The sequence below is a fragment of the Tympanuchus pallidicinctus genome, unplaced genomic scaffold (genome assembly GCF_026119805.1).
Source record: "Tympanuchus pallidicinctus isolate F22 unplaced genomic scaffold, pur_lepc_1.0 scaffold2, whole genome shotgun sequence".
Taxonomy (NCBI): domain Eukaryota; kingdom Metazoa; phylum Chordata; class Aves; order Galliformes; family Phasianidae; genus Tympanuchus; species Tympanuchus pallidicinctus.
The window spans coordinates 5,477,564-5,491,984 of record NW_026294721.1 but is presented as its reverse complement, the minus strand read 5'-3'; the positions used below and the strand labels follow the sequence as shown (position 1 = coordinate 5,491,984).

At 42.3% G+C, this 14,421-nt stretch overlaps 1 protein-coding gene across 1 annotated transcript in view; it reads right to left on the bottom strand.

Annotated features, from left to right (window-relative positions):
• FGFRL1 (fibroblast growth factor receptor like 1) overlaps nt 1-14,421 on the bottom strand; it is a 162,916-nt gene that overhangs the window by 71,453 nt on the left and 77,042 nt on the right. Inside the window, exon 3 of the mRNA XM_052681383.1 lies at nt 12,683-12,955. Coding sequence (XP_052537343.1) covers nt 12,683-12,955 — 273 coding nt within the window. The remainder of the gene's footprint in view (nt 1-12,682; nt 12,956-14,421) is intronic.

The window sequence follows — 14,421 nt, the reverse complement described above, 5'->3', positions numbered from 1 at the left end:
TTGAAGCTGGAGAAAAAAAAACCCTTACTATATAAAATCCCATAGAACAGGTAGGACACAGTGAGCAGACTTGGAACTACACTCTGAAGTCCATGAGACCATGAATGAACAAGGCACAGAACCAGGGTCATCCCCAAAACTTAAACCATCATCTGTGTACACACTGCAGAGATGAGGTGGTATCAGGTTTTGCAAAAGACAAAAAGAGTAGCTCCAAACTAAGCAAATAAGCTAACTGTTCATTCCCCTACAGCAAACATTCTCCCTGTGATAAGTGCCAAAAAAGCTGGTATGGGGCTCCAGGGAGGTAACTGTCAATAAGAAAGGCAATAAAACACTGTGAAAACAGGCTGCAGCAGAAATAACAGGAAAGAAGTTTCATTCCCTACGTCTGAAACTATTTCTGTGGTCCATAGCATATGAGCAAGATAAATAGATTTGGCCCAAAATACAGAGGAGTGCTTTCTCCAAATACCAGGTGGATAGGATCTGGTGAATCTTTTAATGAGTTTGCCCTTCAGGACATGTCAATGTGGCCTTGTCGGAGCAGTAGCATTCCCTCCCTCACTGCAGGCGCTGAAGGATGGGAAAAATAGCGCTAGTGAGTAGTCTGGTGTACAGCCCGTCCTGTAAAATGTGGCACTTCAAGCACAAAAAGGAGCCAAAAATTCCTCAGAGGGGTTAACACAGGTCAAACAAACAAATGGCAATAACCACATCGAAAGCCTATCTTCACTATTTGAAGTTTAATAGTTTAATTTATAGTTGGATGTGTCCATGACCCAGGTTTTGCTTAGAATGAGGGCAAAAAAGTAACCAAATCATTCCTGGCAAAGGGATGGAAGATACACTTCAGTGCTGAGGGTACTGAGGATGTCAGGCGGTCAAATTCCTCTCTGACGCAATTCCATGGGTCTACCCCTGACAGCCGCTGCCCTTTTGTCTGTTTATCCTGGCAAGGCTTCAGGGACCCATCACAAAATTCTCCCTAATTACCCAAAAACGAAGCACTCGGATAACAAACACTATTTTTTGAAGGTCACAGAGAGATATTTTTACAATGGCCATGATTACAGCTTCTCAGACACCTCCCTGTAGGCTCTGAAAACCATCCCGGAGAAAAATGGCTGATGGAGTACCCAAAGGTGATCCTAACATAACCATTAACGTGAATAAGGTCAGCCCACATTGCAAGGACACACCTGTTGGAGCTGGAGAAGCACACTCAACACTTCACTCAAGCTTTGAGCCACAGGCACCGATCAGCTTCTCAAAATTCACTTTCAATATTATCCACCTCCCACAGGTGAAGTCTGTTGTATTTTCCAAGCCTCTTCGAAGGAAAGGGATTACAAAACTCCACTCAAACCAAAGCAGTTCACCAGAGTCCTTGGCTGGAACAACCCACTGTGCACTCAATTCCCACAATTTTCATTTGGGCTGGAGCATTTTTCCAGCCAAAGCATATATGAGGGCTACCAGAAGAATCTGAAGTAGGCTTGGAGTTGACAGGAGACACTGCAAACACAGCACAAAAACTGGACAGTGCCGGGGGCTGGGGAGGTGCCATTCCTCTGCTCTGCCACCAGATTCCTAGTACTGCTCTGGAAATAGAAGCAAGCAGGTCTGGGATTCCCACTGCATGGATGATGGGAGTCCAGCCCCCTCCCCAACCTCCTCACCAGCGAACAAGGAGGACTGTCACCAATTCTTTCCCCTTCCTGATGCAAATTCAGCAAGGGTAAGATGGAGACCTCAGCAGATAGGTCACAAACATTCATTCTATCTGAAAAAAATCAACACGCCAACTCATACGGCTTCTCTTTAAGAGGAAAAATATCTAATATTGGCCTACATAAAAGTCAGCCAACAATTTGTGATGGTGCCTTTTCCAAATCAAAATAATTTCATGAGGGAGGACCCAATCCCAATTATTTCAAAGTCCTGTGCTGTCTGTCAAGCAGAAAACTGACTCAGTGTAATAGTTCAATGACTTGACAACATTATTCATGGAAAGAATGAATTGGAGTTAAAATAAAAATGGCAATAAAAGCCCTGTGCATATCATTGTGTGATAAACTCAGATTTAATGGCTTGGTTGGCATGAAGAAACAGGAAGACCATCCACATTCTGCAGTTCTTACCCTATAAACTTTGTAGTGGAACAAAAATTATATACACACACGTGGCACGAGGAATGTAGTAACCTTTAAATATCTAACAGGGGCTATAAGAAAGAAGGGGACGAACCCCTTAGCAGGGTCTTCTGTGCTAAGACAAGAGGAAATGGTTTCAGACTGAAAAAGGGGAGATTTAAATTTGGAACAGGTTGCTCAGAGAGGTGGTGGATGCTCCATCGCTGGGGACACTCAGGGTCAGGCTGGACAGGCTCTGAGCACCTGATGAAGCTGTGGGTGTGCAGGGGGGTTGGTCTAGATGCCCTTTAAGGGTACCTTCCAACTCAAAACATTCTGTGAATGGAAAGAAAAAAGAAAAAAAAGAGAGACACCAACTGCCTTTGCTGCACTGGATATTCGCAATGGAAAATAAAACCATTGCTTCCCTTTAATTTGCACAAAATGTTTTCTGCTCAGGGCTGTTTGTAATTTAGTTGTTGTTTAAACGACAGCATTGTTCTTACTGTTTGTCTCCCTATTGTTCTGCCACTTGCAGCAATTTAAAACAATACAGAAGAAATCACAGACAGATGCGCTGTGCAGAGGACAGATGCACTGACCCATACAGTGCTTTCACAGCTCAGCTTGTAAGATGATGTTCACGTTCTTCACTTTTACTGAACATTAAAAGAAGGTCCCTTTAAAACATTAATTTGAGAGCAGCAAAAGACATTACGGGAGTAGAAAGTGAAGGGATAGATTCTACAGTATCTGATTTCTTTTACCACTTGCAGGGTTTATTTCTCCCTTCGTTTCCTCAGCTTCAGTGAGAGCAGCAGGTTCCACCTCATCAGTGCAACCAGAGAAAAACTGACATTTTATGAGTGGAAACGGTCCAAGAATGGTGGCTTATGCTCTTAACATCCTGACATCTCAACCTCTGAAAGCTGCAGCAGGGCTGCTTCCAGTGGCTGCAGAACACCTTAAAAAGCAGCACAAACTGACAGTGAAAATAAACTACAGTTGCAGCACTGCTGGAGTCTGGCAGCCCTTAACAAATACGGCAGCGTCTGGGTGTTAAAATACATAAATCTGTCATCATTACCAGGCTAAGGGGTCATCATCCTATTCACAAAATAAAAGAACTGTGCATAATCAGTAGGGCAGGGAGTTCAGAACAAAGTACGCCTTTTACAAACTCTCAACTGCTGATAGATGGATGTTTGCAAGGGACTTAATGTCTTTAACAGGGTACGCTCAAGAAGGAGTGTAGGTTTCAGAACTCCTGGGATTAGTGTTTTTTTTCTCTGCTTTTCCAAATTTATTGCCAGAAGTGTATAACGTAAACACTAGGGTCATCTGACTACGAAACCCACGTTATTATAAAGTGAGAAGAATCAAAGCATTCTAGCACAATGCTATTATTCATCAAGCACGATGCAGGATATGTTCTTTCTCTCATCAAACAAAAAAAAAATTGGATTTAAAAATAGGTTTATACAAATTGCCAGAAGGTTTTTTTTTTTTTTTTTAATGCAGATGCCAAATACAGCACAGGAAACCAGATTCTACAGGAATGTAAAAATATACCTCCTCTACAGCCATACATTTTAACAATCAACATACCTACATGCATGGATTGAGAAGCAGTACATGAACAATCAATGGTGTGTGTGCGTGTGCATTTATGCATAAAGAAGGAGTCTCCAAAATCAACAGTCAAGTCACACCCTATAAATTAGCCCAACTTCTGCTGTTCTCTCTATAGTAAATATTATGCACTGTACCTTAATTTATAAGTGTGCCTTTTGTGCATTTTTCAGTTAACTGATATGAAAGGGAATGAAATTTAGCTACAAAACACCTCTTGTGGTATTTATGGGGCAAACAAGTGAGTGACAAATGGGGCATGCTGCTCTTCGGCACAGACCTCATGGTGACACTGCCGAAGAAGCACAGCCCAACTGCAGAGTCCCCTGTGCTCGATGTGGCCAGGTGAAGTCCAGTTTGTGGCATGTATAAGGGGCACAGGTGCCAAGGAAACTGACCAAAGAATGGGAGGACAGTGATAGTTGTAAAAAGTTAACAGAAAGATCTTGCTGTTGGGAGAAGCTGATCTAGGATGGTAGGCATGAGGATGGTAGGCATGAGGGCAGGTATCTCAAAACTGTTGATGACCAGGTCTGCAATTAGCATGACGACTTCCCAATACTCAGGGCAAAATTAAGTGTAATAGTTGGCCCCATTAAGGAGGTTGTGGATGCCCCATCCCTGGAGGCATTCAGAACCAGGCTGGATGTGGCTCAGGGCAGCCCAGTTTGGTGGTGAATCAAAAGACCCTTAACAAGAGACCCGGGTTTGTAATCTAGTCCACCTTCTATGTCTGCTCTCTGCATACCACCTGTTTGGAGGGACTGCTTAGGCTTTGCATAGACCTGTGGCTATTACTAAATGTTACAGACCAGTAGATGTGAGCAGACCAGCAGCTGCGCACACCAGCATTGCTCTGTTTTTATACAGTTTGAAATTCTGCCCATTAACTGTATGGAGAATTAAAACAAAGATAACTGATTAATAAACTCAGACATACTGACAAAAACATCTAACATGTACACCACAAACCCACTGGAGTCAGAGGCCGATTCTATTGGTACCATCTGATGGAAGCCATAAACTGCTCAGATCAAACATGCTTTTAACATCAGCCTGCCTGGCATTGTGTACTGCTTTCATTCCCAAACAATATTTGTGCAGCAAACTGAGCTGCAGTTTGATACTTGCATGGGTGTAGCAGCAGCTACACACTCCAAAGCATCTGCAGAGGATTGTGGGCTAAATGCATCCATATGTCCTGCACGCCTCAAATTTACACTGGCTGCAGCTCTGGTCTGCCACAGTCTACCACAGGACGGCGTGCAGGGGAAAATTATATATACACATATATACGTACGAATTTCATGCTTACATCCATGGAAAAAGAATCTTTTCATTTCCTTTAAATTGTGAACAGGTGTTGTCACCTTCTTAACTTGGCTTCTATGTTACAGCTTCACGAAGGGGAAAAGAAATCTACCCAGAACAGTGAGGCTTTTGTTAGCCAGAACATGATGTATTGATAAGCATACTGTAAAGTTTGTTATAAAATCAAATGAAGCTAATAAAATCTAACAAAGATCTTGTAAAAACTGTGGACATTTTACTGAATTAGCACTGCGTTACATTATAGATCTGGACTTGGAAGAAATAAGACCGCTGCCAGTGATGTTTTCCAGCCTTTCACACCTGCAGACCAACAGCCGTCAGTCAAATCTCTTCTTGCTACACTCTTGATCAGTCAATTTTAGAATGGTTATAGCTAGTAGTGGCACTCACATCATCACCTCTTTCTAGAGACTGACTTTTCAAGAACAAGTTACTACAGGCTGCTCTGACATGAAAATAGCATAGAACTCATCAAAATGACTAAAAATAGTAAAAACATTTTTCTCAAACAACCCATAAATAGCCACTGTTTCACTTTTGAGTATTCCTCTCTTCTTCTCTCCCAGGACAGTGGATATTTTCCAGGACAGTGGATATTTTCCAGGACAAAACAGACTATAAATGGGATTCCCCAAATGAGGAAGAAACGAAGCACCAGTGAAACTACTGATAGGACAAGGGGAAATTGCTTCAAACTAAAAGAGGGCATATTTAGACTGGATATAAAGAAGGGTTTTTTTACGGCAAGGGTGGTGAAGCACTGGCACAGGTTGCCCAAGAGGTGGTGGACACCCTGCTCCTTGGGACATTCAAGATCAGATTGGACAGAGCTCTGAGCACCTGATGGAGCTGTAGGTGTCCCTGTTCACTGTAGGGAGTTGGACTAGATGACTTTTTAAGGGTCCCTTCTAACTCAAATAATTCTATGATTCCATGAACTTGGGGGATGTGAACACCTTTTAGTTGACTTTTAATATCCAGACATGTATGCTTGTGCTGTCCCTGAACAGGGACAAGGGTGTGTGTCTTCATGCCTAAGCTAATAAATACTCAGATGGAAGAGCCTTCGGCCTGGGTGAGACAATCTTTAGTCAACGATGAGTCACTTCCACTGCAAAAGGAGCTTCATTTCCGACAAAAAGTCCTTAGCTACGTATTTGCACCAAAACTTGACAATACATTGTTTATGCTTGGCTCTGCTAGTTAAGAGGATCAGTTCAAGCACATTACCAGCTTCGTCCTAGAAGCTGACACACAGGATCCCTTCACTCAACACCACCCCCTAGATAGCCTTTACTGTGATCCAAAGCCCTGAGCATCAGCACAGATGTCTTGCTGTGCCCCAGTGACACCGCACCATGTGCTGATGAGGCCTTGTGCTGCCACTGCAGTTGGTAGGCTGCAATGAAGGAGTACATCAGGTCTACCCTTTGCAGTACAGCTCCCAAAGGTCAAAAACAAACTGAGCTTTAATTAGCAACATAACCATTACTAAGCATCAGTGACTATGGCCAGATCCTCATCTGGTGTTAATCAGGCTGCGTATGCATAGAAGGCCACCAACGTAGATCCAGCTGCCTTAACAAATTAAACACAAGAACTTTGTTACTGTTTATTGTCACAAGGAATTCTTCATTTCCATATAACAACTGACTAATCATCATTAGTCATGATTATATGCCCTGTGATTGTGTTAACGGTCCCATGCTGGATGGGCTGCCTTTCTCACTTCGTGCTGATGTAAACGTACTAAAGCAGTATTGCTAGTTTCCTACCATGACTAGCACAAGCCCAACCACCTTGTGCTCAAATGCAACGAATACACTTCTTTTTTTTTAAAAGCACTGACTCACTGCAGTTTTTGCTTACTATTAGCAGTCCCGTGGTGCACACACTGCTGACTCAATGTTGATTCACATCGTACTGCTGAGCACATCTCTCTCTGTTCCCTGGAGTTTATTAAGAGGCCAAAATCAAAGCATAAATGAATTTGTCATGCTTTTCCAAGATGGCTGATGGCACCTGACTCTACTCTAGGCTACAAATGTTTTCTCAGCTTTTGCACTATAAATGAGTTCTGAGACACGGATTGATGACTTCATTGGAGAACTGTAATGCAAACCATATTTTACTGTACTTGTCTTTTTTTTCACTTGGTATTTTCTACTACTATGAGCAGAAAAAAAAGCACACTAAAATAAATATTCATTCAGACATTGCCATGACTTTTTTTCAGGATACTTATGCTGACTGTTAAAAAAAGGTTATTTTAATGCAATTTTTTCACACATGCCAGTTATCCAAGAGAGCTGTCTCTAGTCAAGTTGTAAAAAGCATAAAATAGCAGCTGGCTCAGCAGGAAAAAACTACTCTAAAAATAAATCTTCTGATGTCAAGGGGATTCTCAAAGCAATCAATTGCAGAAGACAGACAGTAGCCATTTAACAGCAAATTTGATTTGTTTGAAAACAAGATGTAGCTCAATTTCCCAATAACGTATCTGACGGTCAGGACAACAAGCTGTCCTCTTCCTACTGCTCTGTGCATCAACACTTTCCTGCTCCACAGCCCCAGAAGGGAACAATGTGGCCTTGCCGCTTGGAGGGCCAGGCAGTGGGAAGGGGAGTGTGAACTTGACAGTGATGTATTCTTCCTACAAATCTTCCCCCAGATAAACTCAGAGAAGAGAAAAAGCAAATCTGACAGGCGGAGGTACGCAGTAAGAAAGAAAAACACTGGAGAAGCTGTTCCTTGGATTTAAATGCTGATCTTTTGAGAGTGTGCTGAGATGCACTGAAGCATTATGTCTTATGTAATTGACAAACATCAAGGGAAGCAAGAAACCTACAGATGCTAGTGTCTCCTATTTTCCTTGCTGCAGAAGGTAATAAGCATGCATGCAGACACAAAAATAAATACAGAAAGTCTGATCTTTCATCACTTGGTTGAGCAGTTGATGCAAGATGAAGTATTTACTGGTAGCACCTGTAGCAATAGCCCTGTGTGTTGCAATGCTGGCACACCTTGCAGGGTTTCACCCAGAACATTTCTGCAAGTGAAAAGCCTTTTGTGTTGTGCATTAGTAAAAGAGGTCATTATGCCACATCATAAATATTTACTAATAGTGTTTCCTACAGGTGTTTATCAATGAATTTCCCTTCAGAGAATGAGCAGACCTCTGGAACAAGTGATCCTGTTCATTATTGTAGAAAGGGATGGTAGTGGATGCTATCCATTGCCCTTCCAGATTGTGAAGCCCTTTGCACCAGTGTCTGAAGTGTGTGCAGAAGACTACGGCTATCGATGCAATACTGTAAGAAGGAATATTATTTTCCTGATTTCCTTTATTTTCCACGTGACCCACTAAAATCTCAGAGAATCCACAACTGATCATAAAATCAAAGGATAAGTGGCAAAGAAATTGATGGCTGTATGCAACCTCAGAATTTCTCCACTTTGGCTGCAACTTGATGCAGGCTTCAGTTAAACTATTACTTGGAACTTCTTCCTGCAGAATGTGCCTCATTCAGTACATAAGGTGGACAGTTTTCAAATTATAATAAGCAGTTATTCAATATTTTGTTTTTTGCTCTTTGGCCTTAGGCTCCCTTTCATAGATTACTGGCAAGGAAGTTTCATTCTGCAGTAAAGAAACCACAGGTTTCAACCAATAAATTAAAAACAAAATACAGCTAAGTTTCACATCTATAGATTGCAAACCATCTTTTCTGACTTGATTCAGCTGGGAAAAAAAAAATAATTAAACCTGTAGTGGACATTCAAAGATAAAATTTGCATAGACACCATTGTACAAGTAAGGTTTTGGGGAAGCAAAGCACATTTCTTTTGATGAGCAACAGATAATTCCCATAATAAGAAACCATTGTACTTAATAACTGCAACGCAGATTTAACGCTGATTAAAGAAGAGTTCCTCTTCCAACATTAGTAAATCTGTCTGCAGTATAATTGGCATCCCAAATCTTGTGGTAAGCCACAAAAACTAGTAAGGCTGACTAGAAGAGGAAATTGTAGTTTTGACTTATATTGGTTATCTGCTTTTACTGGCTTACATTTCACGCAGGCTTGTATTAGACCAGGATTCCTTGGATCTTTGGGATCTGGGTCCTGTAGTCTGAGAGAATGTAGAAAAAACCAATTGCTACCATGTGGGTTGGCAAAACCTTTGTCTGAGATCAAAACGCCAGAATAAGAGAAGACTCCCTTTTAACATAATTAGGAAGAGAAGACTTTACCAAGCAATGTGAAGGAGGAGTAGGGTGAGATTTAAGAAATTTAGACTCAACTCTGAGCCACAGTTCATATTTTCTATGGTCTTGAATTAATCACTTGATCTCTCTTTGCCTTAGCTACCATCTGTAAAAACCCAATAATCTTTCCCATCCACATTTGCAGACTGGAAGTTCTCCAATCAGGCAATGTGTAGGTATGTCTACAAGACAGGCAGAGGCTGCCCCAAGTTTGCTGTACTTGTGCACTGAGCCAGCTGGTTGCAAGCAAGACCTGGCACGAGAGCCACAAGTGTCATCAGAAGAGTCCTAAACCCACGTTATTACATTTCACAGAGACCAGCTTGACAAATAAACATGGGAGCTCACCTCTGCCACCCACTGATGTCAGTGGACCCACTGATCTGTTTCCTCTGTACAGTGTCACAAACTTTTTTTGGCTCTCTGTTGTACTCCAATGAAAATAGAGATTAATTGAAGTTAATATTAGTAAGAGTTATACAGCACTGAATGCAGAGAGGTACGGTGCAGCTGAATTTTAGCTTTTACTCTCTGTAGGATCTCAAGTAAGCCCTCAGGTTAACCTTGTGCACTTTATACATATATAACATAGCAGTTACAGTTCTTCACTTGCCAGTGGTTTGGAAAAAGTCAGTTAAAACTGTATAACATAACTACAAAATCCTTCAATAAGCTACTGTATGGATTTCAGATATCACTACTGAAATTCCAAGAATGTCTTCATGCCAAAATAGATTTTTTTTTTTAATACACAGTGTTTAATGAATACTTTGATTCTATTCTAGATTTAATATCTTAACCACCTTGCCCATGCCTGACACCTGCATGGTTTATGCGCATTAGGTGTCAGCAGTAAAGCTGTTTATAGGAGCGCTTTTCTCCTTTGAAGAAGCTGGAGAATGAGAGCCCATATGGTTCAAAAGGCCACTGTGCCTAATGAAGTTTGTGTTCTCCGGAACACAAACAAAACAGCTCCATCAATTTGATCTTCATCCTCAAAACCAACATGTGGTTGGTTTTAAAATACTGCCTCCTTCTCAAAAATCAACAAAGGACCTTTCTCAAGCAAAAGCACTTTCACCACAATCAACACGAGCATCTGGCTAAAGCATTAAATGTTTGGAACTTCTGAAAGAATAAGTCACTGATACCTTGTGTTTACTTCAAAACCTTGGAAAGAAAGACTCTGGGGAACATTTGTTTTCAGGGAAACTCTTGTAATGAAAAGAAATTGGTTTGAACATTACAAGAACACTTCTGTATCACTGGAGATGAGAGACAGCAATAATCCATCAAAAGTGGCCTGAGCAACACTGTGAGACAAGGTAGAAAAGTACAAAGACTAAGAATCACTGTCTTTAGCCAGCATTAAAATAAGGACGCAAAGAGATGAACAATAACTCAGTCCATATGCCTGCCCCACATTTAGTTTAAAATTATCCTTTTTTTGGCACTTGGTTATCAATATTTGTTTGCATAGCGTTCAATCTCACACCCACAGAGGCTGACGGGAGCTTGCTGTTTCCTTCCATAGCTGTGTGATGAGGCCCCAAATAACTGGTGTTTGTGCTCAAGGCTTTTCAGTGCCAAATATAATGAACATCATTGTTCTTGATACAATTTAATTAGATAATCCAATTTCCCTGACCAACTGAAACGCAATTTTTGTCTCAGTCATTCTTGAATACAAGTCAGCTTTTACCCTGTGCCTCCTCATTTTTCCCTCTCATTTCTTTCAGTCATGCTACCAAGGGCCTTCTTTGTCTTACAGATGCTGAAAAACCACTTTGCCTTGGAGTAACATCAGCCAGCTTGGACCCTGAATGCTATAGAAGGCAATGGATGACAGAATTAAAGATTTTGGCAACCTCTGTGAACAGCATAAGCATGACTGAAGCAGTTTCCTATAACACTGTCTTCTCCACACTAAACAGTCTGGAAGTCATGTCCAAGAGTCTGCAGAGGCATTAATCTTTATAGACTATTTTCACTTCGTTCTTTCAGCTCAGAGTAGCAATGAAGAAAGGATGAACAAGGAAAGGAATGTGTATGACGAAAACCAAGCTACAAACGGCATGTAAGCTATAAGCTGGCTTTTACAGTTTTATATCACTGATGCTACAGGAGTTGTACAGCAAGTGTTCCCTCACCTAAGTACTTCTTTCCTGATAAGACACATATGTTCTGTTTTCTTTCCCATATTGGCTTTGCAAAGTGTGTTCACCAAGAATCACCCTGTTATCGGGTGATAATCCTCTACCAAGCAATGTCAAGTGTTTGCTGCATGCTCTGAGTCCAGAGCAGTCCTCCTACTAAGCACAGAAAGAATAAATTGGGAAAAAAAATAAACCAAAAGAACACAGGTCAAGTGCAACCAGCAGGATGGAGCCCAAAGCACCATCTTCACTTTTACTTTCCAAGGAAAAAGAGAACTCTGTGGACCAAATACTGGGAGTGCTGACCTGGCAATAGCATGAGCAAGATGCCTAATTTCCTCTCTTTGTAACATTTCCCTTTGCTCCTTCAGTATCCGCCACCATGTCAAGTGTAATCCAAATCCAGCTTCTTCACAGCTCTTTCCCTCCACAGACAAAGGGTAATGAGTACATTTCTGGGCAGCCACGCCAGAGGAATCTCTGATTATCCAGAGAAGTTTTTCTATGGACTTTCAGGAATCCTCACCCCAAAATCCCATTACCAGATCAAGCAAGCCCTTCGGGGCCAGTCAAAAGCACAACCAGAGAATCCAAGATCACCAAGTTGTTATCCAAAATTTTTTGAATCCTGCAACCATCAAGTGAATTTCTCAGCGAGTGAGCATCCCTGAGTCATACACTATCTCTAAACCTTGTTTCAATCTAAATATTATTACTCCTAAAGATAACACTTTGCAAAAGCTCAGCACATAGATCTTCCAGCTGTACGTTTTTTTTTATAGGTACCTTAATGTTTGTTTTGAGAACTACCCCGTTCCAGCAGCAAACATAAAGATCAGTGTGACCTCTCCTTATCGCACAGTCTTTCCTGTGTGGAATTCATTGTGATCTAGACCCTAGTGACTATTGCATCATTTCTGTTTATTTGTAACCTTTGGCACTGTGTAATCTTATCTGCCTACAGCCGGCTGCAGAAGATGTGCAGCAACACAGCCAGCTCTGGCAGTCCTCAAACACTGGAAGGGTCCAGTTAAGAGTGGAGATCAGTCAATGATTAGCAAAGCAAATCTTCAGTCACTGACAGCTACCCAGAAATCAGCTCGCCCTCTCCTCCCTGCAGAGAAAGTCAGGCTTGGCCTTTCTGTAGCTTTACTCACCTATCACGATGAGGGTGTAGTTCACATTGGTGCTGCCGAAACCATTGGTGGCTTTGCAAATGTAGGTTCCCGCATCTTCACTCTCTACCTCTTTGATTTTCAGCCCTTGCTGAAGGATCCGGAACCTCGTCCAGCCACTGTGGATGGTGCGTCCATCTTTCATCCACATGGTGAGGGGTGGGGGATCACCTTCCACCGGGCACAGGAGCTTGATGGTCCTGCCCAGCCTCACTGACTGACGGTGGATCACTTTATCGGCAATCCTCGGAGGGCCTAAGAAAGAGCAGAGAGAGATAGAGTTGTTACTGCTTTTGCCACTGATAAAGCACTGATTTAAAGGACAGCCATCAATCAAGGCACTACACTGACTGCCACACGGAGAGACAGCAATAAGGGCTCACCAAAAATGTTTTAGAGCTAAAAGTGGAGGTGATTATAGAGAGGGACATCAAGGGACATCTGGGTTTGTGGAAAACCTGAAGCTACATCTTCTTCACCATCATCAGCAGCTTGCACTAATCCACAGCTCTAACACACCAGGAAAGTGCAATCCTCTCTTCCTTTTCCAAAGCAGCCTTCCTATAGCAAGAAGGAGCTCTCTACACAAACCGTTCAGCTGTATTTGGTAAAGCAACTGTAGTTGTTTTAAACTTACCACCAATCCTGAAGACAAAATTAGTAACAGTACCGGTACTTAAAACAAAACACTGCCCCCCTCAAAAAGTTATAGCCCTTTCATGTTATATGTACAGTAATTCCCTTTAATAGTCACCACATGGGCTTTATCTGAGACACATACGCCTGCAGTTGTTGGACATAAAGCATTCACTGGATAACGCTTCACAGAATCACAGAATGGCCAGGGTTGGAAGGGACCTCAAGGATCATGAATCTCCAACCCCCTGCCACATGCAGGGCCACCAACCTCCACGTTTAATGCTAAACCAGGCTGCCCAAGGCCCCATCCAACCTGGCCTTGAACACCTCCAAGGACGGAGCATCCACAACCACTCTCCGGGTAAAGAATTTCCCTCTGATGTCCGACCTAAATCTCCTCTCCCTCAACTTAAAACCATTTCCCCTCGTTCTACACATATCAACCCTTTCAAAGAGTTGATTCCCCTCCCCTCTGTAGGCTCCCTTTAGGTATTGAAAGGCTGCAATAAGGTCATCCCGCAGCCTTCTATTCTCCAGGCTGAACAAGCCCAGCTCCATCAGCCTGTCCTCATAGGGGAGGTGCTCCAGTCCCCTGATCATCCTAATGGCCCTCCTCTGGACCCTCTCCAACAGGTTTTGTTCTCCTGTCTTTATTGTACTGGGGGCTCCACACGTGGACGCAGCTTCACCAAATCACAGCATAGCCTGACACTGCTGCGTTGCTAGCAGTCCAGAAGAGGACATATTCATAAATTGCCTTTGCAACCCTGCTGAATTCTCCCAACTGTCTAATGTTTGTTCTTTGAAAAAGGTGATAATTTCATGCAAAACAGAGCCCCTGATACGCTACAGAGTACCAAACATGCTGTTTGCCATGTGATAACAGGATCATCTGGACCAGGCCAATACGTAGAAAAAGAAGTGATAAAAAAATCCAATGGTAGGAATGGTCCCATAGCTGAATTCAACCTGGAATTTCTTCCCCAGGCTCTGAAGCATCCTCTTTTTCCCTCATCTGTCTTTTCATTAATCAGTCCATTGCACAAGCTCCCCGCTCAAACTGCAATAGCAATGCTCTTCCC